Genomic DNA, 24,668 nt, shown 5'->3' with positions numbered 1-24,668 from the left:
TGTGTTGGGGGGGGGTGTGGTTCTATCTCTTTGTTATAAATATTGTTGCAATTATTTGAATAGAGCTGCCATTCGTTAAAGCAAGTCTCTCCACATGTTTTTATGACTGTCCAGTAACTATACTTTCCTGCAGACACCAGTATTGTTGACAAACAATGTGATACCTGATAAATTAGCTGCCCAGTAGGACATAATACATCCTATTAGTTCATGTTGATCTCCTCTGCAGGAATGAACATGGTTTCTCAAAGCAGTTGTGAAACTTTGCTTGCTCTGTTCATCCATGAGGCCCAAAAAGCACTAGTCACAGGTGCCCTGGTAGATTCTGTGTTCCTTAACTTCCAGAAGGTGTTTGGTACAGTTCCACACTTGGTACAGGGAGTGGCAATTGACTCTCATCATGAAAAAATTAGTATATTGCACACAAGTTGACAAAATACCCATTATTGTATGGTTACAGGATTTGCACACAGTTGCTGGAAGCAGTTACTTCTATAAAATATGTAGGACTATGCGTACAGAGTGATTTGAAGTAGAATATCGTATAAAACTTACTCATGGGCAAGGCAGATGGCAGACTAAGATTCACTGGAAGAAACATCAGGAAATGTAGTCCATCAGCAAAGGAATTAGCTTACAAAATATTTGTTTGCATTACAGCTTGATACAGTAAGCATGAAAGGATCATGGAGGTGGTCAGAGTGGCAGATACTGTAAGAGATGCAGTCTGGATTGTGGTATGGTTTACTAATAAAGTTGTGAGAATATACATTCTTTGAAGAATCAACCAATATATTACTACATCTTCATGTGCCTCATGAAAAGGTCCTGAAAATTAAACTAGGTAGATAGTGTCTTACCAGCAATTGTTCTTCCCACGAGCCACATGTGATTGGCACAGGGAAAGCGGGAAGTGAGAGGGATGGACAAAGTACCCTCTGCCACACACTGTACTGTGGCTTGTGGAGTATAATGTAGCTGTAAGTGTAGTTGTATTCTTTGAGCCAGTCACATGCCTGCAATGATACTCTGTACGATCAAATCTTGGTCAGTAGTTGACAATGTGGTACAGATAGTTACAGGACAATTGCATTTCCACCCTAGCAGTTACATCTACATCTACATGGATACTCTGCAAATCACATTTAAGTGCCTGGCAGAGGGTTCATCGAACCACCTTCACAATTTTCTATTATTCCAATCTCGTATAGTGTGTGGAAAGAATGAACACCTATATCTTTCCATACAAGCGCTGATTTCCCTTATTTTATTGTGGTGATTGTTCCTCCCTCTGTATGTCGGTGTCAACAAAATATTTTCGCATTCAGAGGAGAAAGTTGGTGATTGTAATTTCATGAGAAGATTCCATCTTAATGAAAAATGCATTTCTTTCAATTATGTCCAGCTGAAATCCTACATCATTTCAGTGATGCTCTCTTCCATATTTCGCAATAATACTAAACGTGCTGCCCTTTGAGCTTTTTCAATGTACTCCATCAGTCCTATCTGGTAAGGATGCCCCATTGCACAGCAGTATTCTAACAGAGGACAGACAAGCGTAGTGTAGGCAGTCTCATTAGTAGATCTGTTACATTTTCTAAGTGTCCTGCCAACAAAACGTAGTCACCGGTTAGCCTTCCCCACAACATTTTCTGTGTGTTCCTTCCAGTTTAAGTTGTCCATAATTGTAATTCCTAGGTATTTAGTTGAATTTACAGATTTTTGGATTTGAGATTTAGCATCTCACGTTGAAGTCTGCGCTAAATTTCGAGCTTCTGTAAAAGATCGCCAATCTTGGGGATTTTGTGTCTTTTTAAATTTGGCATGTTCATTTTCATTGTTTCTGAAACAGTGTTCTGACGTGTTTTGTGTACCAACGAGGATCAGCTCCACCGCTTGTTAATTTATTTGGTATAAATCTCTCCATTGCTGCCTATATTATTTCTTTGAATTCAAGCCACATCTGGTCTACACTTATATTATTAATTTGGAAGAAGTGAGATTGTCTCTCAGGAAGGCACCAAGTGAATTTTTATCTTTCTTTTTTTTTTTTTTTTCCTTTTGATAGGTACATTTTTTGTTTATTCTTGGAGGATTTTAAGGTTGCTATATTCATTCTGTCTATGACAAGCCTCAAGCCTGTGTTCACTAATCGCAGTATCCGTTTTGATGCTCATTCTTAACTCAGGATTATTTGTTTCAAAGTGGTCAGGTTTTATATAATCAGTTTCTTTTATACCACAATCATATGATTTTTCACTGTTTGCCATTTCCAAGTGCATACCTCTACACACATAAATTTACATTGCCTCTCTTTGTGGTTTATATAAATGCAAGTGAGAACAGTGTTCCATATCTGTCAACACTTCAAAATAACATTACTTTCATAGTGGAATATGTACGTAAACATGAACGCTTAGAATATATCGCACAGTACATTGCTCTATCATGGTTGATTTGACACTGTCCTGTTTACCATAAACAACTGGTCAAATATAGAATTTGGTGGACTGAGAACTCACATTTTGTCATCAACAAGACTCTTCACATTCAACAGGTGACTGTGAGGTGTGCAATGTCCAGTCACGGAATAATTGGTTCGATATTCCTTGATGGCACGGTGACCACCGAACGGTACACGAAGGTTTTGGAAGAACATTTCATCCCCTCTATCCAAAGTGACCATGATTCCGACAAGATGTGGTTCATGTAAGACAGAGCTCAACCCCATCAAAGCAGCAGGAGAGTGTTTTATGCCCTGGGGGAGCACTTTGAAGACTGCGTTTTGGCTCTGCAGTGACCAGAGGCCATTGGCATGGGCTTCGATTGACTGCCACTTTCTCCAGATAGGAACACATGTTATCCGTTTTTGTGGGGCTGTATTAAAGGCAAGGTGTAGAGCAATAACCCCAAAACCATTTCTGAGCCAAAAATAGCCATTGAGGAGGTTGTCAACAGCACTGATGTTTCGACACTTTTTGCTATTTGTCTGCGCCACATCGCCAATGACTGGAGGCATATCAAACATATCATAATCTAAATCCGAATGTGTGTTGTGAAATTTAAACATTGAATAAAGTGTGTGCAGGCCATAGTTTGTAACTAAGTTACATTTTTTTCCGTATAGTTCAATAACTGTCACCTTGTACATGTGCAACTACAGCACTAGTTTTATTTCAGAGCATCGAGAGATACAGTATAATATTCTTGCTCATGTTTACTAAGACAGCAGTTATGTATTAAAATGAGAAATGTACATTTTTATATTCACACTGTGGGTGGTGATGTAAATTTATGAGTATAGAAATATGCACTTAAAAATGGCAAATTGCCGAAAATAGCGAAATGTAGGATAAATGGCACTGATTGTATAACAGCCAGGATGGAAAGTTCAGTTGTCTTTCAATAAAATTTGGCTGTTTCACCTGAAATGAGAAAACTTATTGAGATTACATTTTAGCACAGTTACAGTAACTGTTACTGATTTGATGTTTTGGCTCACACTACAGGTGCCAGGACTTGTGCCCAGAAGGCAAGCACGGGGACGAGTGTCAGTCGGAGTGCCGCTGCCAGAACGGCGGGACGTGCAGCCCCACGTCTGGCCAGTGCTACTGCACCACTGGATGGACCGTACGTACACACAAATACTCTGAGTAACAACTGAAGTAAATGTGAAATTGATAGCGGTGAAGTCTGTTACGTGAAATGCTCAGGCAAATGTAATATTGCACTAGCGATTCTAAACTGGATTTCTTGCTTATTGTAGGCAGTTGCCTTAATCACTAGGCTGTCTGAAGTTTCCTCCTCTTACTTTCTGAACACTGTCATCTGGGATCTACCTGTAACTGTTTTCCACCATTTAATTGAGGTGCTCATTAATATAGTCTGATTAAAATTACTTGATAGTTGACATTTCATGCATTGTAGCTGGTTTGCTCCAACCAGAGCACTCAGCAGCATGCCCAAACTGTTGGTCATTGGCAGATTGACACAACAATTAATTTATTTTGAATTCATTGTCTGGATTTCTTTCTTGATATGTTCATATGTTTGGACTCCAAATTTTGTATCTGATCCTTTTATTTTGTATTTCATCACAGGATAGACACACACACACACACACACACACACACACACACACACACACACACACACAAACACAGAGACAGACAGACAGTGCTAATAGAATACACACGTTTTGTATACAGCACTAACCAAACGCTGCTGGATCCTTCTGCTCAAGGATCAGTTCCACGTCATTTATATATTTATTATAGGCAGAGATTGGCTAACAGTAGGTAAACTTTGCATGACATTTCAAGGAGCCTAACTTTTGAAGCCTGCCAATTAGTCATTATAACTGGGACACAAGAGTCATAAATACGACAGCCTTAGGTTGTGTAATGGCATAGTGTAGTGGTCAGCATATAATCCTTAGGTGTTGAAAGTCAAAGGTTTGAATCACAACAAGCGCAGTGAAATTTTATATTTTTCTAGATCTTGTCAGAAAACTATGATATCATTTTCATTTGATTAATTCATTTAAATGTAATTTTTTTATGTATGATACTTTGCCATGTCATTTTCATCATAATATTGACTTTATTGGCTTGTTTTTTTCTTCCTCTCTTTCTTTGTGTGTTTGGAATCTGCTTGTGTCACCTATGATCTGAAACCAAGTGCCACCCAGCACTGCCCATTCGATGGTGACACAGCATCCTGTGTAGCCAGTGCGAGGATAGTTTCAGGTAACCAGTGACAGCGAGAAATTAGAGTTTGCTTTTACTGCTAAAACTGAAGTATTGCTGCAGGAGATGGCTATGCAAACAAACATATTATAAAATTTTTCTTTGTTGAGTTTGCTCATAGACATTAGTCTTAAATGATCCTAATTTTACTTCTGCCACAGATTGTTGACCATCGTTTTCTTGGATACACTGCACATCACAAAGTTGTGGCTAGGTTAGGACATGAGTTTAAATATAGGGGTACAAAACCTGTCATCTGCTGTAGTTACGTTATAATTCACTTAAAATCGGCTGTTGATAGAGGATCTCATACACCTAGTGGCAGCTGTTTCCAACATTGCTCCTCGTTAATGTTAACAACATTTGTGAAGTGACCCGCCATGTTTGTGTTTCGCTTTAACTGAGTGGTAACCAGCAGCAAATGTGGTAACACAGTTGTAGCAAGGGCAGATACAACTATCAAGTAATTTTAATCAGACTATAGATACCAAAATTTGCAACTTCTGTGGATATACTTCATCTAGTTGATGTCATTTTGTCCATGGTTACAGGTCCGCTACTTAAGTTGATGTCTGAGCTGATCGTGAGATTTGAAAAACAAACAGAAACTGTACAGAATGTTGATTTATTGTTAATGTCTAGCCACAAGAAAAACAAGCAAAATGTGGTAATTGTAAGGTGGCTGATGAGCTCCCTAGTCATTAATTGGTGGACCTGCACAGATAGCCCTTCAGGTTTATGCAGAGGAGGCGAGACTGACACATACTGAAACCACTACCAGGATGACAAGGGCTGATGAGCTGACCGGCCTGGATGACATTTTTAGGTGGTTTCCCACAACCAAATACCAGGCTAGTACCCACATTCTGCCTCAGATACACATTGTGCAAACATTCAGAACACATTCTCATGCTCTATATGTGGACACACAGGATACACAGAATGATGATCTTACATGTTCAGTCTCTTCAAACTTGTGCTAATCAGCAGCAGCAGCAGCAGCAGCAGCAGACAAGCAGAACTAGGACGGCTTTTGCTGGTAGTCATTTACTATAGTTCAATTCTTTTATCTTGGCGGTTTGCGCATGCCTGCCCAGACGCAGGAGATCGCTGCGTTGTCAGTTGCATGCACCAAGAGAAGCAGTGCCATGGTATAGTTCGCAAACTTACGTTTGGGGGGAGCATGCAGTTTATGAATTAAAGCCACCACGGCTGCATTAACCCTTTCACTGCTACAGAGACGTGCTCCCCGCGTTCATTGCACTGCTCACCTGTGCAGACACATGGTGTTTCGACTGCTTTGACACACTTTATCATTCGATTTCACAAAAACTATTTGGCCCAAAACTTTGATTTTTACATGTCTTCTTGACTGATACCTTCCCCCCATAAATGACTTAATTTTGTTTTGATGTTCAACACAGTTATTGTGCAGCATTAGATGTAGTAAACCATTGCATGAAATTTTGAAGAGATTGCAGAGCTAAAAGTCCATAGCGTATACTTTCCATATGGTCGTATTTAGTTGCCACCAGAAATTTCATAAAATTACATTCAAACAAATAAAATTCATGAAGTAAGACACTTCGATATTGCTTTTAAATAAAGAAAATATTACGCACCAAACAAGGTTTGAATTCAGTACCTTTCGCTTTCCATCCAAACACTTTAACCATTACGCTACTGCAGCTCATCATTCAATAGACCTTCCGAAGGACTTTAAAATGGCACACAAAATACCGACAAACACTGTTGGTATGACTATGAATTACTCACGTTTTGTTGAAGTACAATAGGAAAGAAACAATTACCGCTGTTCTTTATTGCGAAAAAGTGGTTATTGAGAATGATACAAACACCTTTCCTTGCTATCGCCTGAATTAGGAGGTTTATTGCTTGTTTGGTTTAATTAATTAATAGAATATGAAGCAATTGGTATAAACAATGCTTTTTACAAACTTTCTATAAAAGAAAGTCTGCTATCAAGACTTTGCGTTTGTTCAATTACTTTATTTATGACTGAACGTTTCTAAAATTGAAGACACTCATCTGTGCTCTGCACTGCAGTCGAGCTCTGGCAATGTCGTTCTCTGTTCATTGGCTGACTGTGTTTTGTGACGTCAGATGCGCAGAACGAATCTAAACTCGGCCGCCATTGTAAATGACGCGCACTTTAGCACACAGTACAGTGTGGGGTAGCCATTGCTGTGTGCTGTTTTACATCTACATTCTGTAAACCATCATGAAGTGCATGGCAGAGGGCACATCCTCTTGTACTAGTTACTAGGGTTTCTTCCTGTTCCATTTGCGTATTTTGCACAGGAAGAATGACTGTTGGAATGCCTCTGTGAATGCTGTAATTATTCTAATCTTGTCCCCATGATCCCTATGTGAGTGGTAAGTACAGGGTTGTCATATATTGCAAGAGTCATCATTTAAAGCTGGTTCTTGAAACTTTGTTAGTAGACGTTCTTGTGATAGTTTACGTCTGTCTTCAAGAGTCTGCCAGTTCAGTTCCTTTGGTATCTCTGTGGCATTCTCTCATGGATTAAACAAACCTGTGTCCATTCGTGCTCCCCTTCTCTGTATACATTCAATATCACCCATTAGTCCTCTTTGGTACAGATCCTACATACTTCAGCAATATTCTAGAACCTGTTGGCGAGTGATTTGTGAGCGATCTTCTTTGTACACTGATTCCATTTCCCCAGTCTTGTACCAATAAACCAAAATCTAGCACCTGCTTTACCCACAACTGAGCCTGTGTGATCATTTGATCTCATATCTCTATAAAGTATTACACTTAGGTATTTGTATGAGTTGGCTGATTCTGACAGTGACTCATTGGTATTACTGTCATAGGATACTATGTTTTTTCATTTTGTGAAGTGCACAGTTCTATATTTCTGAGCAATAAAAGCAAATTGCCAGTTTTTGCACCACTTTGAAATCATATTGAGGTCTGACTGAATATTTATGCACCTTCTTTCAGACAACTGCATCAAGTGCAAAAATCTTGAGGTTACTATTAATATTGTCTATGAGGTCATTTAATATATAACATGAACAGCAAGGGTCGCTACATACTTTCCTGGGCCACACCCGAATTTATTTCTATATCTGATGATGAGTTAGCTATACTTCAGTCTGTTTTGTACTGTTTCCGTGTCACAAGTGTTAGTAATTGTTGCAGTTACAATCTTTATTAAACATGCAGGTACATACAGGGTTGCCACCTCTCCCATATTGTACTGGAACACCTATGTTCTTTTGATTTTTTTTTTTAAGCCAAAGCCCTTCCCCCTTTTTTATTTTATCAGGGAGATAATATCTATTATCCCTGAGAAAATGAGACCGATTAACAGTTTAATCTGCCGCATATTTTCAAATCTCATTTATGGATGATTGTTACAACATCAATTAATTGATGTGGCAAAGTAATATCAATATGATGACTACATCGATAGGCAGTGAATGCAAAACAATGTTTAACACGGCAGCGAGTCGTGATGGCATTTTTCTTGTTGTTTCTTATTATAATGCAGTCGTATTAGTTTTTGTTCTGCCTAATCAGAGTAATGCGATGAGGATGAGCCCAAAACTGCCTAAAAATAAAGGAAGTACTTATGTATGTATGAAGAGAGGTGGGAAGGAACTCATTTATGTGTTAATCCAGGGAAGGAAACAACTATAAAGCATGTTGCTCCCTTTGCAAGTGTGAGTTCAGCATTGCGCATGGTAGTAATAAAGACAGTCAGCAGCACACCAAAACTGAAGGACACAAGAACAGAGTTAGGGGAATTAATACATCTGCTAAAATATCCAGCTGTTTTCAGTGCCGAAGTGGTAGTCCTCCTGGAAACGGAAATGAGCGAATGGCATTGTGAGCCAGGAGTCCCCCATATGAGGAAGTTTGGCTGCCGAGGGCAAGTATTTATTGCATTCGATGCCACATTGGGTGACCTGTGCATTGAAGATGGGGATGAAATGATGATGAGGACAACACAACACCCAGTACCTGAGCAGAGAAAATTTCCTGCCCCAGCCAGGAATCGAACCTGGGCCCCTTGGCGTGGCATTCCGCTGCACTGACCACTCAGCTAATGGGGGCAGACAGTAGTCCTCCTAGTGGTGAATCTGACAAGGCTGCAGTGAGTGAGTTAGTGAGTAATGGCGTATCATACAGTAAAACACATCTTCAGTTACAGTAGCATGGGCTGTGCAGATAAACTTGCAGAGAGCATATTTGTGGATTCTAATGTGGATAATAACACATTTAGGTAGAACGACCTTTCCTTTCTTGGAGGGGCATCAGATGTGTGGAATTACAAGAGCAGGAATTTGTTTCCAGTAGCATTCAGGTAGAACCTTGTGTTGGCATCGGAAATAAACTGTTAGTTTTTTTGGAACAAGCAGATGAGAGTGCTATTAGTATACGTGCTTTGATACGTAACAGTCTTGAATGTCATTCATTAAATGTAAATAACATTTCATCTTATAGTGCAGATAATGCTAGTATCAATTATGCCAAAAAAAAATCTGTGATGAAATTAGTAGTGCAATAAACCTATTTTAAGGTTGAAGAAAAAAATTGATCCTATTCATTTTGACAGGTCAAAGTATCCCTTATTTTGACAACAGAAAGGTGCCAACTCTAAATACATAAGATGATTTCAGTTTCAATCCTAAACAACATTCAGGTGATTTTTGTCTCCAGGTACGACTTTTGTGGAAGCGTGAAGTATAGTTTTAAGGTGCACCCTCCTCTGGCCACCAATCGACTTCCAGTTAATATGCTGTATCTGAAGCTCTCCAGTATGGTCACTGCCATTGTTGTGACTGTACCATTACTTGTATATGGAAATACAGCACCATCAACACTGCCATGTAGCTGCAATTGACACACCAACCATTGCCTGTCAGTGCCCACCCTCAGAAGGGGTCATCATCTTTTAAATGCTATGAAGTCAACTGAGCTACCTGATTGTATATCATAATGTCCAGCACACTGTCTTGTGGGATGGGAAAGTGAGCTGACCTGGACTGAATCCACACAGCGAATTGACAACTGGAGTCTGGTAGAGTCAACACAGCATACGGTGGTCGATGCACAGTGACCTGTTTTTGTCAAAGTGCTGGGCAAGTTCATTTGTTTGTTCAGACAGGGAAGCTGACATTGTTTCTCGCCCTTTCAGCTGGTTTGCAATAACAAAATTGATGCACACTCCCTGCAAGCTTTCTCGAGCAAGAAACCATTCGGTAAAAAAAAAAAATCATTTTTTAATTACTTACAGCTTTATATGTCAGATCCAAGATGACTTGCCTGTCATTTTGTTAGTGGTCATAGTTATTGTGATATTTGCATGGGAATAAGACACTGCATGAAATTTGAAAAACTTTGCAATGAAAAATAGGGGTCACTATGATTTTGCGTTTGGTACATATTACATAATATATTGGTGCATACAGAGTTTAGCTAATATATTGAATTTTTCTTTTGACTTGGGCGGAGGTCTCTACCTGTCACCAATCTAAAAAAAACTGATTTTATTTATCACACTCATTAGCAATTGTTAATCCATTTGAGAGATCGAGACAGGATTTTGACAAATGATAGCGTGAAAAGAGGAGAGTATTTTGTCGCATGGTTATTATACAAAACTTCAATATCTACTGTGTTATTCCATTAATTACAGACGTTTTGGTTGAAATAATGCAATTTTTAATGTCCATTGATAGCTGGTAAAACAAGAAATGCTGTGGGTTTTGGGGCAATGTAAATGAAGACATTACACATTTATTTTTGTAGTGAGGATGTTTTTTGTAAGCTATTTACCTTACTTCTCCTCACTTCCTCACTTAATAAACCACCGTTTTAGAACTTTCTTGCTGTTGCATCTGCAGGACATGTTAGTGAGGCGCAATTGTGTAAACTCTGCTGTGTTTTGGTAAAAGAAGCAAATGTGAACATGGCAACAAGAGAAATGTAGGTTTTGCTCAAAATTCGCCACTCGTGATGCTTCTATGAAAGTTACAAATGGTTAACATGCTAGGTGAAAATAAATTGCTGCTTTTGTTGCATTTTCAGCAGAAATCTTTTTATGTACTAACCGAAGCTGATCTTTTTGAATGATCACCACGTAAATGTGGGCATGGACGGGCTCCACTTAATATTTGCAAAAAATTTGAGCGTAGGGTTCAATTCAGAATGGCACTTCCCCTCCAGTGCTCAGCAGTCCTCATGCAGTGCCTGGCCGCAACACCCACCACTACTGCTCTCCCCACCCATGCCCTGCCGACCGCCCATCTGCCGACCACGTTATTCCGTGCACACTCTACACTGCCCAGCCTGAGTGTGACTTTCCATGCTCGTTTAAGCCAGTGCTGCTTTGGTCCTCAAATTCTGCCTCAAGGAATACAATGCACAAACAGTTAACCCTTTCGTGGCTGTGAGGTCTGTGTCATCCTTTCCTGGCCAGCTAATGGGATCGAACATATTGTGTGCCTGGTCTGCAGCAACATTATTACAAAATGCGTCCAACAGGGCCAACATGATGGTGATATATTTTCTCGACCGCTGAAGGACAATCCATTGGGGAATCAAGAATGCATAAGAGGCAGCAAGTCTGTTGTGTGCCAAGTTCTGTGCTCATTGTGATTTGACACGAGATGCCCATTGATCTGGGAGGCCAGCCTCATTCATTACAGATCAACTCAAGTGGTGGCACTTGAGAAACCATCCTATAATCCTGATGTCTTGCCAAGTGATTATCACACATTCAGTCCCTTAGAAAAGGCCTCGAAAGGTTGACGATTCTTGTCAAATGAGGACGTGCGCGACCAGTTTCAGACTTCTTCAAGCAGCAGGACATGGTGTTTTAACAAATGGGTATCTGTAACCTGGTGTGTCAGTGGGATGATAGCTCAGGATATGACAATTGAGAAATCTGGGCAAAACCTGGGAATTTTTCATCTGGGAGAAAACTGGGAAAAACTCGGGAAAATTTTTTTTTTCTTTAGAATTCTGAAAATTTTTCATTGTTTTAGTTTTCAGTTAAATTTTTATAATTTTGGCTGGTAAGAACTGATACTCTAACAAAAATTTTACTTTAGCACACTACTACAGAATAATGAGTACTGCAGTAATGAAACATAAATGAGAAACATCAAAACAAAACATCAGTTGCAAAGGAAGTGGACCATATATTCTTTAAAAAAATACTGCACACTCGAGTGTCTGCCAACAGCAAAACGTGTCAAAGGCCTTACGATGGAAACTATGGGATACTTCGTAACAAGAAGGTGCTTTCGATGAGGGTGGCACTACATCTGTTTGCATTTGACAAGTTGTGTGAAAATAGTGCAAGTGGTGGTTTCAGAAGTATTACTTTCAAAGAAAATTTCATTTTATACAAAATGACTTGTACTGTGTGTGGGAATGTGTGACAAACGTCTTAAATCGTGGAGCATTTGACTGTCATTCAAAACTTAACACTTTGAGGACCAGCCACTTAGAAAAATTTCAGGCCTAGAAGGCCAGCCATTTGTGTCATCATTTAAAGTTTTACTGGCACATTTGTGTCGGTGTATCTTAAAGGGTAACACAATCAAGTAAATAATATAATTAAGATGCAAACTTTGTAAGTTATTTCTGTAGCTCTGTGCCATTTAATATTGGCAATATTCAAATAAACTGTTGAGGCTGTGCAAATGGCTTACAACAATCAGTTGTAGGCTCACACTGTATTGCATGTTTCAATACTCTGAAAAAATAAGTTATTAGTTTCCTAACAAGCAGGGATGCTAAAGGTACATAAATAAAGGTTTTAAGAGCAAATAAACACACACATTTTACCGAAATGCAACATAAGTACACTTACAGTGTCTCTCACATCTGTCCTCATCCAAGATCAAGACCAGAGTAAGTAATTACATAAGATCATTCAGCTGTTTCACAGTTATTAATATTTTTAATGTAGAAAAAAGAATAATCCACATAATAAATTGATACTTTTAAAAAATACAACTGCGTTGAATGACGAATATTTTTTCTGTACATTTTTACATTAGTCTTTCAAGAAATCATAAAAGTCTTAATTCATTGCACTGTTTGCAATTCCATATGAATAAATATCATTCTCCCCAGGGCAACAAGTACATATTACGTGATTCAGTTCACTAACCAGTATTTATTTTTCAGATCATCAGTGTGTGAGGTGCCATTTTTTGAATGTTAGTGTACAATCAGAGATCTGTGTACATCGGAGTGGCATTGCTGTAGGGTCCAGTGTGTGCCAACCGCTGTCCTGCCGGGCTCTGGGGCCACAACTGCAGCGAGAGGTGCGACTGCTTCAACGGAGCCTCCTGCCACCACATCACCGGCACCTGCGAGTGTGCGCCTGGCTTCAGGGGAGATAGGGTGAGTCGCACAACCATGTGTGTTAAAACATCTGTTTATAGTGAATGGTTCTCTCTGTCAGGCACAAATCGATGTGCCATAGCTGCTTTGGGCGTGGAGATAATTCAATAGCCGCCACCTTCTCCTCCTCCTCCTCCTCCTGTTGCTGTTTCACTATAATAATGTTTTATTTTATTGCTATAAGATTCAGATTCCAGCCTTAGGCTAGTTTCAAGAACAAAAACTCGCACCAGTCCGATGTCTTTCGACATACCTGTAGAAATAAGTTTTTGTTCTTGAAAATCACCTAAGATTGAAATCTAGATCATGTAACAATAAAATAAAAAAATATTATAGTCAAATGGCTGCGGCAGCAGCATCATTCAAAAAATTTACATCTGTGTCTCCATCAAATAAAAATTCAACAACTATACTTGAAAATTTATGCCAGACCAGGAGCAGGGTGTGGATGCTCTGCTTCTCTAGGATAGTTGCCACAACTGCCTCAGTCATCCAGACAGGCTTCATGGCCTACCCAAATTCCCAAGTGCTTCTCGCCACTTATGTTGTTACCCCAGTCATTTCCCCCATTTATTGCGGCCTGACTGTATTCCTGCAAGGGGGCAAATGATGGTATGCATTTGCATTGAAGCAGCCATGTGTCCATTGAGGCATATCTGATCAAGTAAGTATGTCATGTCTGTTCTTTTGGACATGTCCAAACACCACATATATAAGTGTATAGATACGCCTTGATGGGTATGTCCGAAAGAAGACACATTGCATATATAGAACAGAACAGCCACCACGTATAAGAGGTGGCACAGTTAAAGTAGCCCGTCTCCATTTAGAATGTGAATGCAATATTCCAATTTCTGAAACAGAGTAAACAGCTACAACAATGGACAGTTTTATGCAATAATCAGTTGTTAGCATTCTTTATTCAGCGTTTGTTTATATCGTCAGTGAAGTTAGACGTTTCTATTTGCAGTCTGCAAAATGACTTTCTTAATAGAAGAAAGAATCGAAATGTGGAAGCTTATGTGAAAACAAGTTCGGTTAAGGAAAGTCGCAAAGTTTTCAGGGTCAAGTATCCTGATAGAGAACTACCAGCAAAGAGGACAATACAGAGTCTGTATAAAAACTGCCATGCCTACGGATTTGTGCAAAATGTATAACAACAAAGAATTCCTTCAGTTTGCACACCAGAAATTATTGCAATACAGGAACTGAAAGACAGCATCAGCCGTGAAGTTGCCACCACGGATATCCGAATTTTATGCCGGATGTATCTGAACGTGCTTACACGTGAACAGATGTATGATGATGTTTCAGGGGGTCACTTTCAACATTTTCTATAAATGTTTTTTTTCTTTTCTTACTGTATTTTTCATTGTAAGTAAATGGTGCACCAATTTCAGCTCTTTGTTTCTGCAATTCTACAGGGTGTTTATAAAGTCCCTTTACAACTTCAAAATTTTATTTCAACGGCAGTTGTTGAAATATTTTAACAACATTTCTTTTTTTGTAATCAGTGTTTATAAAGGTTTTTTTGACAGAGTTTAATAGACTTCTATATGGGCGCCATTAGTTGCATGAAGCACATCAAGACAGTACTCTATTTCTTGCCATGTTCGCTATAGCGTAGCGTCATCAATGGCGGCAATGGCATTACGAATCCTTTGCTTCAAGTCAGCAATGTCCCGTATCTGTGTTTGATACATGATATCTTTTACATAGCCCCACAAAAAAAGGTCCAAGGGAGTGATATCTGGTGAACGTGATGGCCAAGGAACTGGCCCATCCCTCCCAATCCATCTGCCTGGAAATGTTTTTCGTTGAGGAACTGACGAACATGCAGTCCCCAATGTGGTGGTGCACCATCTTGCAGGAAAATGATAGTTGGTTGTAAGTCAATCAATTGTGGTGCTACATATTCAGTAATTGTTGAAGAAAAATGGACCAATTATTTGGTTGCACATGATTCCACACGACACATTCACTTTTCGACTATGCTGGTGAAGCTCCCTAGTCACATGGGGGTGTTCAGATTCTCACACTGTGTCTGTTTAATGTCCCAGAAACATGAAAAGTTGCCTCATCACTGAAACAAACTCACTTGAGGAATGCTTCATCCTCCAAAAGGCATTCCAGCATGTTTTGGCTTGTCATTTGACTCAAGTGTCTGTAACAGTTGCATTTTGTAAGCATACAACCATAAGTTCTTGTGGAGGACCTTATGCACAGTTGGACTTGGTAGTTGCAACTGTCTGGCAGCATTGCGAATGGACTTCGTAGGTGAACGAGTGAAGACGTTTAAAATCCAGTCAATGTTTCCCTCGGATGTTCTTGGTCGCCCACTCCTCCCTTTATCCAACACTGTCCCTGTCTCCATAAATTTTTTGTGCCATGCATGGATTGAAGGGTGCGATGGTGGATCTCTTCCATACTTCGTTCTGAAGTTTTGTTGAGTCTGAACATCTGATTTTGTCTCAATAAACCAAGACACACATCGTGCCTTCTCTTGAGGAGTTGCCATTTTATAGAGGTTCAGTTCCTTCCATCAACAGAGTATCTGAAACACAAATTTTTAGTATATATAAAAACTTTAATAAACAGTGATTAAAATAAAAGAAATTTTGTTGAAATATTTCAACAAGTGCCGTTGTAATAAAATTTTGAAGTCGTAAAGGGACTTTATGAACACCCTTTATTACAGTTCCTATATAATTGATTGGGCTACTTTTATATGTGCCACCCTGTATAATAGTAATAGCAGTAGTAATAGTACTAGTACTAGTAATAATAATAATAATAATAATAATAATAATAATAGAGGCTAACAAAAATACTGAAAACAGAATTGACAGCAAGAAACAAGACAAAAGCTATAAATACTTATGCCATACCAATATTGACCTACTCATTTGGAGTAGTGAAATGGAGTAACACACACCTAGAAGCACTCAATACACTTACACGATCACAATGCCTCAAATATAGAATACATCACATACATTCAGCAACAAAAAGATTCACAGTAAGCAGAAAAGGAGGAGGAAGGGGATTTATCGACATAAAAAACCTACATTATGGAAAGGTAGACAATTTAAGAAAATTCTTTCTAGAACGAGCAGAAACTAGCAAAATACACAAGGCAATCACTCATATAAATACATCGGCTACACCACTGCAATTTCATAACCACCTTTACAACGCTTTAGATCATGTAACATCAGCAGATACAAAGAAAGTAAATTGGAAAAAGAAAACACTGCATGGCAAGCACCCGTATCATCTAACACAACCACACATCAATCAAGATGCATCCAACACATGGCTAAGAAAAGGCAATATATACAGTGAGACGGAAGGATTCATGATTGCAATACAGGATCAAACAATAAACACCAGATATTACAGCAAGCATATTATTAAAGATCCCAATACCACAACAGATAAATGCAGACTTTGCAAACAACAAATAGAAACAGTAGATCACATCACAAGTGGATGTACAATACTAGCAAATACAGAATACCCCAGAAGACATGACAATGTAGCAAAAATAATACATCAACAGCTTGCCTTACAACATAAACTTATAAAACAACACGTTCCCACATACAAGTATGCACCACAAAATGTACTGGAGAATGATGAATACAAATTATACTGGAACAGAACCATTACAACAGATAAAACAACACCACATAACAAACCTGACATCATACTCACCAATAAAAGGAAGAAATTAACACAACTAATCGAAATATCCATACCCAATACAACAAATATACAAAAGAAAACAGGAGAAAAAATTGAAAAATACATCCAACTGGCTGAGGAAGTCAAGGACATGTGGCCTCAGGATAAAGTTGACATCATACCAATTATACTATCAACTACAGGAGTCATACCACACAATATCCACCATTACATCAATACAATACAGCTACATCCAAACTTATATATACAATTACAGAAATCCGTAATTATTGATACATGTTCAATTACCCGAAAGTTCCTAAATGCAATATAACATATACCATACAGTTAAAAGGAAGTGACGCTTGATCAAGGTCCGCGTCACTCCATTTTTAACCAGACTTAACGTCTGAGAAAGTGAAGGAAATAATAATAATCCCCGTGGTGGCCCGGGAATAGAATAGGCCTCCGGTATGTTCTGCCAGTCGTAAAAGGCGACGAAAAGAACAAACCACTAATAGGGCTAACCCCCCTTTTAGTGTGATTACTTGGTTCAGGACAGAACTAAAGAAGCTTCGGACAAGCGCCGTCATGGTCGGGGACGACGCTTGAACCCTATGCCCGCCCACAATGGTAACGACACTGCTAGCCAACTGGAAAATGATTTAAATCCAAATAGAGGTGTTTTGCAGGATATGCTTCCTGCAACCACCCTAGAAGGAAAACAAAGACAGAGGATGAGATGGTCAGATGAAGTTAATCGACACCTCATGTTCTGTTATTACCAAACAACAAACCTAGGAACCAACACAACTGGATACAGATCACAAGTATACACAACATTTATTACCAGATACCCGGAATTAAAATTTTTAACAGAACAACGACTAGCTGATCAGATCCGTGTAATAATAAAAAATAACAGGATACCCAAGTCAGAATTAGAAAACATCACACAACAAGTACAACAAATACTGGAACAAAATAATGTGCAATCAGAAGAAGAAGAAAATACAGTAATGGACTCAAACATCCCAGAGCAAACAAACAAAGACCAACACGCGTCAATTAAACAATCAGAGGAAAACAAAATCTTAAGACAGCCACCAGAACAAGCACAAATAGAACACGAAGAGACACACGTGTTAGATATAGAAGAGAAATTTCAGCTGACATATATAGAATACAAAGACACAAATACAGACATCAGACCATTTTTGCATAGACCGCCAAATAACCCACAAGTCGAAACAACAATAAAATCTATCAACACAATCATACACAACAAAATAAATGAAAATACAACTATGGAAGAGTTACAACTACTGGTTTATATAGGAGCACTCACTACACTAAATATACACACTAGGCAGAGATCAGAACAAACCAACACACAGAAGAAACCCACAAAACCAGCATGGCAACACAGGCTACAGATCAGAATAGAAAAACTGAGAAAAGACATCGGACAGCTAACACAATTTATAAGAAATGAAATATCAGACAAAAAACGAAAAAGGTTAGGTAAAATCTCACAACAAGAAGCAATAGAGCAATTAGATGAAAAGAAGCAGAAATTACAAGCATTGGCCAAACGACTTAGAAGATACAAAAAAAGTGAAAATAGAAGGAAACAAAACCAAACATTCAACACAAACCAAAAGAGATTTTACCAAACAATAGATAACACACACATTAAAATAGACAATCCACCAAACATAACAGACATGGAACACTTCTGGAGCAACATATGGTCAAACCCGGTACAACATAACAGGCATGCACGGTGGATACAAGCAGAAACAGACACATACAAGATGATACCACAAATGCCTGAAGCGATAATTTTGCAACATGAAGTCACCCGAGCAATTAATTCTACACACAATTGGAAAGCCCCTGGAAATGATAAAATAGCAAATTACTGGCTAAAGAAGTTCACCTCAACACATTCACATCTAACTAAATTATTTAACAGTTACATTGCAGACCCATACACATTCCCTGATACACTTGCACACGGAATAACCTATCTGAAACCTAAAGATCAAGCAGACACAGCAAACCCAGCTAAATATCGCCCCATAACATGCCTACCAACAATCTACAAAATATTAACTTCAGTCATTACACAGAAATTAATGACACATACAACACAGAACAAAATTATAAATGAAGAACAAAAAGGGTGTTGCAAAGGAGCACGAGGATGTAAAGAGCAACTGATAATAGATACAGAGGTGACATATCAAGCTAAAACGAAACAAAGATCGCTACACTACGCATACATTGATTACCAAAAAGCCTTTGATAGTGTACCCCACTCATGGTTACTACAGATATTGGAAATATACAAAGTAGATCCTAAATTGATACAGTTTCTAAACATAGTAATGAAAAACTGGAAAACCACACTTAATATTCAAACAAATTCAGATAACATCACATCACAGCCAATACAGATTAAGCGTGGAATATACCAAGGAGACTCATTAAGTCCTTTCTGGTTCTGTCTTGCTCTGAACCCACTATCCAACATGCTAAATAATACAAATTATGGATATAATATTACTGGAACATACCCACACAAAATCACACATTTGCTATACATGGATGATCTAAAACTACTGGCTGCAACCAATCAACAACTCAACCAATTACTAAAGATAACAGAAGTATTCAGCAATGATATAAATATGGCTTTTGGAACAGACAAATGTAAGAAAAATAGCATAGTCAAGGGAAAACACACTAAACAAGAAGATTACATATTGAATAACCACAGTGACTCCATAGAAGCGATGGAAAAAACAGATGCCTATAAATATCTAGGATACAGACAAAAAATAGGAATAGATAATACAAATATTAAAGAAGAACTAAAAGAAAAATATAGACAAAGGCTAACAAAAATACTGAAAACAGAATTGACAGCAAGAAACAAGACAAAAGCTATAGATACTTATGCTATACCTATATTGACCTACTCATTTTGAGTAGTGAAATGGAGTAACACACACCTAGAAGCACTCAATACACTTACACGTTCACAATGCCACAAATATAGAATACATCACATACATTCAGCAACAGAAAGATTCACATTAAGCAGAAAGGATGGAGGAAGGGGCTTCATCGACATAAAAAACCTACATTATGGACAGGTAGACAATTTAAGAAAATTCTTTCTAGAACGAGCAGAAACTAGCAAAAAACACAAAGCAATCACTCATATAAATACATCGGCTACACCACTGCATTTTCATAACCACCGTTACAACCCTTTAGATCACGTAACATCAACAGATACGAAGAAAGTAAATTGGAAAAAGAAAACACTACATGGCAAGCACCCGTATCATCTAACACAGCCACACATCGATCAAGACGCATCCAATACATGGCTAAGAAAAGGCAATATATACAGTGAGACGGAAGGATTCATGATTGCAATACAGGATCAAACAATAAACACCAGATATTACAGCAAGCATATTATTGAAGATCCCAATACCACAACAGATAAATGCAGACTTTGCAAACAACAAATAGAAACAGTAGATCACATCACAAGTGGATGTAAAATACTAGCAAATACAGAATACCCCAGAAGACATGACAATGTCACAAAAATAATACATCAACAGCTTGCCTTACAACATAAACTTATAAAGCAACACGTTCCCACATACAAGTATGCACCACAAAATGTACTGGAGAATGATGAATACAAATTATACTGGAACAGAACCATTACAATAGATAAAACAACACCACATAACAAACCTGACATCATACTCACCAATAAAAAGAAGAAATTAACACAACTAATCGAAATCTCCATACCCAATACAACAAATATACAAAAGAAAACAGGAGAAAAAATTGAAAAATACATCCAACTGGCTGAGGAAGTCAAGGACATGTGGCATCAGGATAAAGTTGACATCATACCAATTATACTATCAACTACAGGAGTCATACCACACAATATCCACCAGTACATAAATACAATACAGCTACATCCAAACTTATATATACAATTACAGAAATCCGTAATTATTGATACATGTTCTATCACCCGAAAGTTCCTAAATGCAATATAACACATACCGTACAGTTAAAAGGAAGTGACTCTTGATCAAGGTCCGCGTCACGTCCCATTTTTAACCAGACTTAACGTCTGAGAAAGTAAAGAAATAATAATAATAATAATAATAATAATAATAATAATAATAACCTTGCTCTGAACCCACTATCCAACATGCTAAATAATACAAATTATGGATACAATATTAACTGGAACATACCCACACAAAATCACACATTTGCTATACATGGATGATCTAAAACTACTGGCAGCAACAAATCAACAACTCAACCAATTACTAAAGATAACAGAAGGATTCAGCAATGATATAAGTATGGCTTTTGGAACAGACAAATGTAAGAAAAATAGCATAGTCAAGGGAAAACACACTAAACAAGAAGATTACATATTGGATAACCACAGCGACTGCATAGAAGCGATGGAAAAAACAGATGCCTATAAATATCTAGGATACAGACAAAAAATAGGAATAGATAATACAAATATTAAAGAAGAAATAAAAGAAAAAGATAGACAAAGACTAACAAAAATACTGAAAACAGAATTGACAGCAAGAAACAAGACAAAAGCTATAAATACTTATGCCATACCAATATTGACCTACTCATTTGGAGTAGTGAAATGGAGTAACACACACCTAGAAGCACTCAATACACTTACACGATCACAATGCCTCAAATATAGAATACATCACATACATTCAGCAACAAAAAGATTCACAGTAAGCAGAAAAGGAGGAGGAAGGGGATTTATCGACATAAAAAACCTACATTATGGACAGGTAGACAATTTAAGAAAATTCTTTCTAGAACGAGCAGAAACTAGCAAAATACACAAGGCAATCACTCATATAAATACATCGGCTACACCACTGCAATTTCATAACCACTTCTACAACCCTTTAGATCACATAACATCAACAGATACGAAGAAAGTAAATTGGAAAAAGAACACTTCATGGCAAGCACCCGTATCATCTAACACAACCACACATCGATCAGGACGCATCCAACACATGGCTAAGAAAAGGCAATATATACAGTGAGATGGAAGGTTTCATGATTGCAATACAGGATCAAACAATAAACACCAGGTATTACAGCAAGCATATTATTAAAGATCCCAATACCACAACAGATAAATGCAGACTTTGTAAACAACAAATAGAAACAGTAGATCACATCACAAGTGGATGTACAATACTAGCAAATACAGAATACCCCAGAAGACATGACAATGTAGCAAAAATAATACATCAACAGCTTGCCTTACAACATAAACTTATAAAGCAACACGTTCCCACGTACAAGTATGCACCACAAAATGTACTGGAGAATGATGAATACAAATTATACTGGAACAGAACCATTACAACAGATAAAACAACACCACATAACAAACCTGACATCATACTCACCAATAAAAAGAAGAAATTAAAACAACTAATCGAAATATCCATACCCAATACAACAAATATACAAAAGAAAACAGGAGAAAAAATTGAAAAATACATCCAACTGGCTGAGGAAGTCAAAGACATGTGGCATCAGGATAAAGTTGACATCATACCAATTATACTATCAACTACAGGAGTCATACCACACAATATCCACCAGTACATCAATGCAATACAGCTACATCCAAACATATATATACAACTACAGAAATCCGTAATTATTGATACATGTTCAATTACCTGAAAGTTCCTAAATGCAATATAACACATACCGTACAGTTAAAAGGAAGTCACGCTTGATCAAGGTCCGCGTCACTCCATTTTTAACCAGACTTAACGTCTGAGAAAGTGAAGGAAATAATAATAATAATAAAACAATGGAAAATCCAGGATGGAAGGTAACAATATTATGAAAAGAGTAGTTGCTACTCACCATATGGCATAAATAGACAACGCAGCTCAGAGAGCAGTCAGAGACTGCGGTCCTTGTCGGCTGAAAGCTCACTTTCTGAAAGTCTTGTGGTTGTGCCTATCTGTGATTCAGCATCTCCACTATACGGTGAGTAGTAGGAACTATCCTTTTCATAATATTGTAGTAATAATAATAATAATAATAATAATAATAATAATAATAATAATAATACAGCAATAGATTTCAGATTATTGGTGGTGGTGGTGGTGGTGGTGGTGGATGATGATGATGATGGATTTTGTTTTCTGTCACTAGTTGGAAACTTCCCAAGTGTCTAGGATTGTGTGCTGTTTCAGCAAATATTTTGTGCAGATCCCAGTAAAGTGACTTTTGGTAATGGGTGGAAGAATATTTCAACAATATAAATCCATTTCAAATGTGGACTAAGATCTTTTGGCACTGCTCTCAGTGTGCTGAAAACCACTCGAACTGCTTTCACTGGTTTACATGTCACTACAGTTTGCTGTTCAATTCCTTGTATCTAGTAAGTTTTTCAAGTTGTCTCATGTTTATTCTGCCATCACCTGGGATGGAAATGTCAGTGATGGACACTTCATTTTTCTCCACTGTCATGGAGTCTGGTGTATTGTGCTGCAGCATTTGATCTGCCTGGAGTGGGAAGTCTGACAGTAATTTGTTAAGTTTGTTTTTGACAACTTTTTCTGGTTTGTCACTGGCTGATGCTAACTTTGGTAAAAAAAAATCCATTGCCTCATTCATGCCACAGCATTGTGCCTCTGCTCATAATCAGTCTGAACGATATTTTTGCAACAGCTCAAAGTGTGGTCAGCTGTTTCTTCAGCTGCTTTGTAGAGTCCGAATGTTGGGTCATCTGCCAATTTCTTGAGTCTGGCTATGATCTTCTTCCCATATTTGTCTTCAGAGTGTGAATGTGAAGTATCAGTGAAGGGATTAAAATGTAGTCCAGTGGAACAGAATACAAATTTGAAAAGGGCAGCATGTTAACTTCCTACATTATTTTTAGTTTATCTGCACTGCAGTAATCAGATACAAAAAGCCACAGTGGTGACACTATCCAGATTTTTAGTATGAGGTGTTCCATTTCGCTATATTTTAGTCACTCCACTGAGACTTCATATCCGATTTTCGATGACAGACAGGGGACAAACGTACAACGAGATGTCGGCTCCTATTTTGCAAAATATGAGTTTATAAATACTGCATGTACTAACACATACTGGTCGAATTAAATGTTTAGCTTCTGGTTGAATTAAATGTTTAGCTTCCGATGAAAATACTACCTCATAATGAGTCCTGTGAACCTGTTGGTCAAAAATTGTCTGTTAGCCGGTATTTGTTATCCAGCAACTTGTGATTCTGTTCTTTTGAGATTTGTTAAGCTTCAACATTGGTTGTACACAAATACAAAGTGGGAAGTTTTACGGAGAGAAATGACCTCGGTCGGTGGTAGAACGCACACATCTCTGTATTTTAAAATAATTTTTATTCGCTTTAGCCATTCGAGCTTGAGTACTTCATTTACTGCAAGGGTCTTCAAAAAGTAAGTTACAAATTATGATGGTTGGTGAAGTAACTTCTGTTGAATGGTGCACTGCAATTCAAGTTGACACAGTTAAATGACACTATTTTTCAGCTTAGTTACAAGTCTGTAAACAACGAGTGGAACATTCTACGAATCGTTTCTACCTCGACGATAGAAATATGCTCCTCAGTCACCGAGGCATTCGAGAACCTTTGTGTGAATGTCCTCATCGTTGGAACACCCCCTCACCCTCCTTACGTTCTTTCAGCTT

The 24,668-nt window shown here is 38.0% G+C and overlaps 1 protein-coding gene across 2 annotated transcripts in view; it reads left to right on the top strand.

Annotated features, from left to right (window-relative positions):
* Positions 1 to 24,668, top strand: part of LOC124718828 (protein draper) — a 403,131-nt gene that overhangs the window by 310,664 nt on the left and 67,799 nt on the right. For both annotated transcript variants that reach the window (XM_047244450.1, XM_047244449.1), the window contains exons 6-7: positions 3,510 to 3,630; positions 13,030 to 13,167. In XM_047244450.1, the coding sequence (XP_047100406.1) occupies positions 3,510 to 3,630; positions 13,030 to 13,167 (259 nt within the window). The remainder of the gene's footprint in view (positions 1 to 3,509; positions 3,631 to 13,029; positions 13,168 to 24,668) is intronic.

This window comes from Schistocerca piceifrons, chromosome 10 (genome assembly GCF_021461385.2).
Source record: "Schistocerca piceifrons isolate TAMUIC-IGC-003096 chromosome 10, iqSchPice1.1, whole genome shotgun sequence".
Taxonomy (NCBI): domain Eukaryota; kingdom Metazoa; phylum Arthropoda; class Insecta; order Orthoptera; family Acrididae; genus Schistocerca; species Schistocerca piceifrons.
Note: the sequence above shows the minus strand (reverse complement) of the source record. Positions and strands in the feature narration are given on the sequence as shown.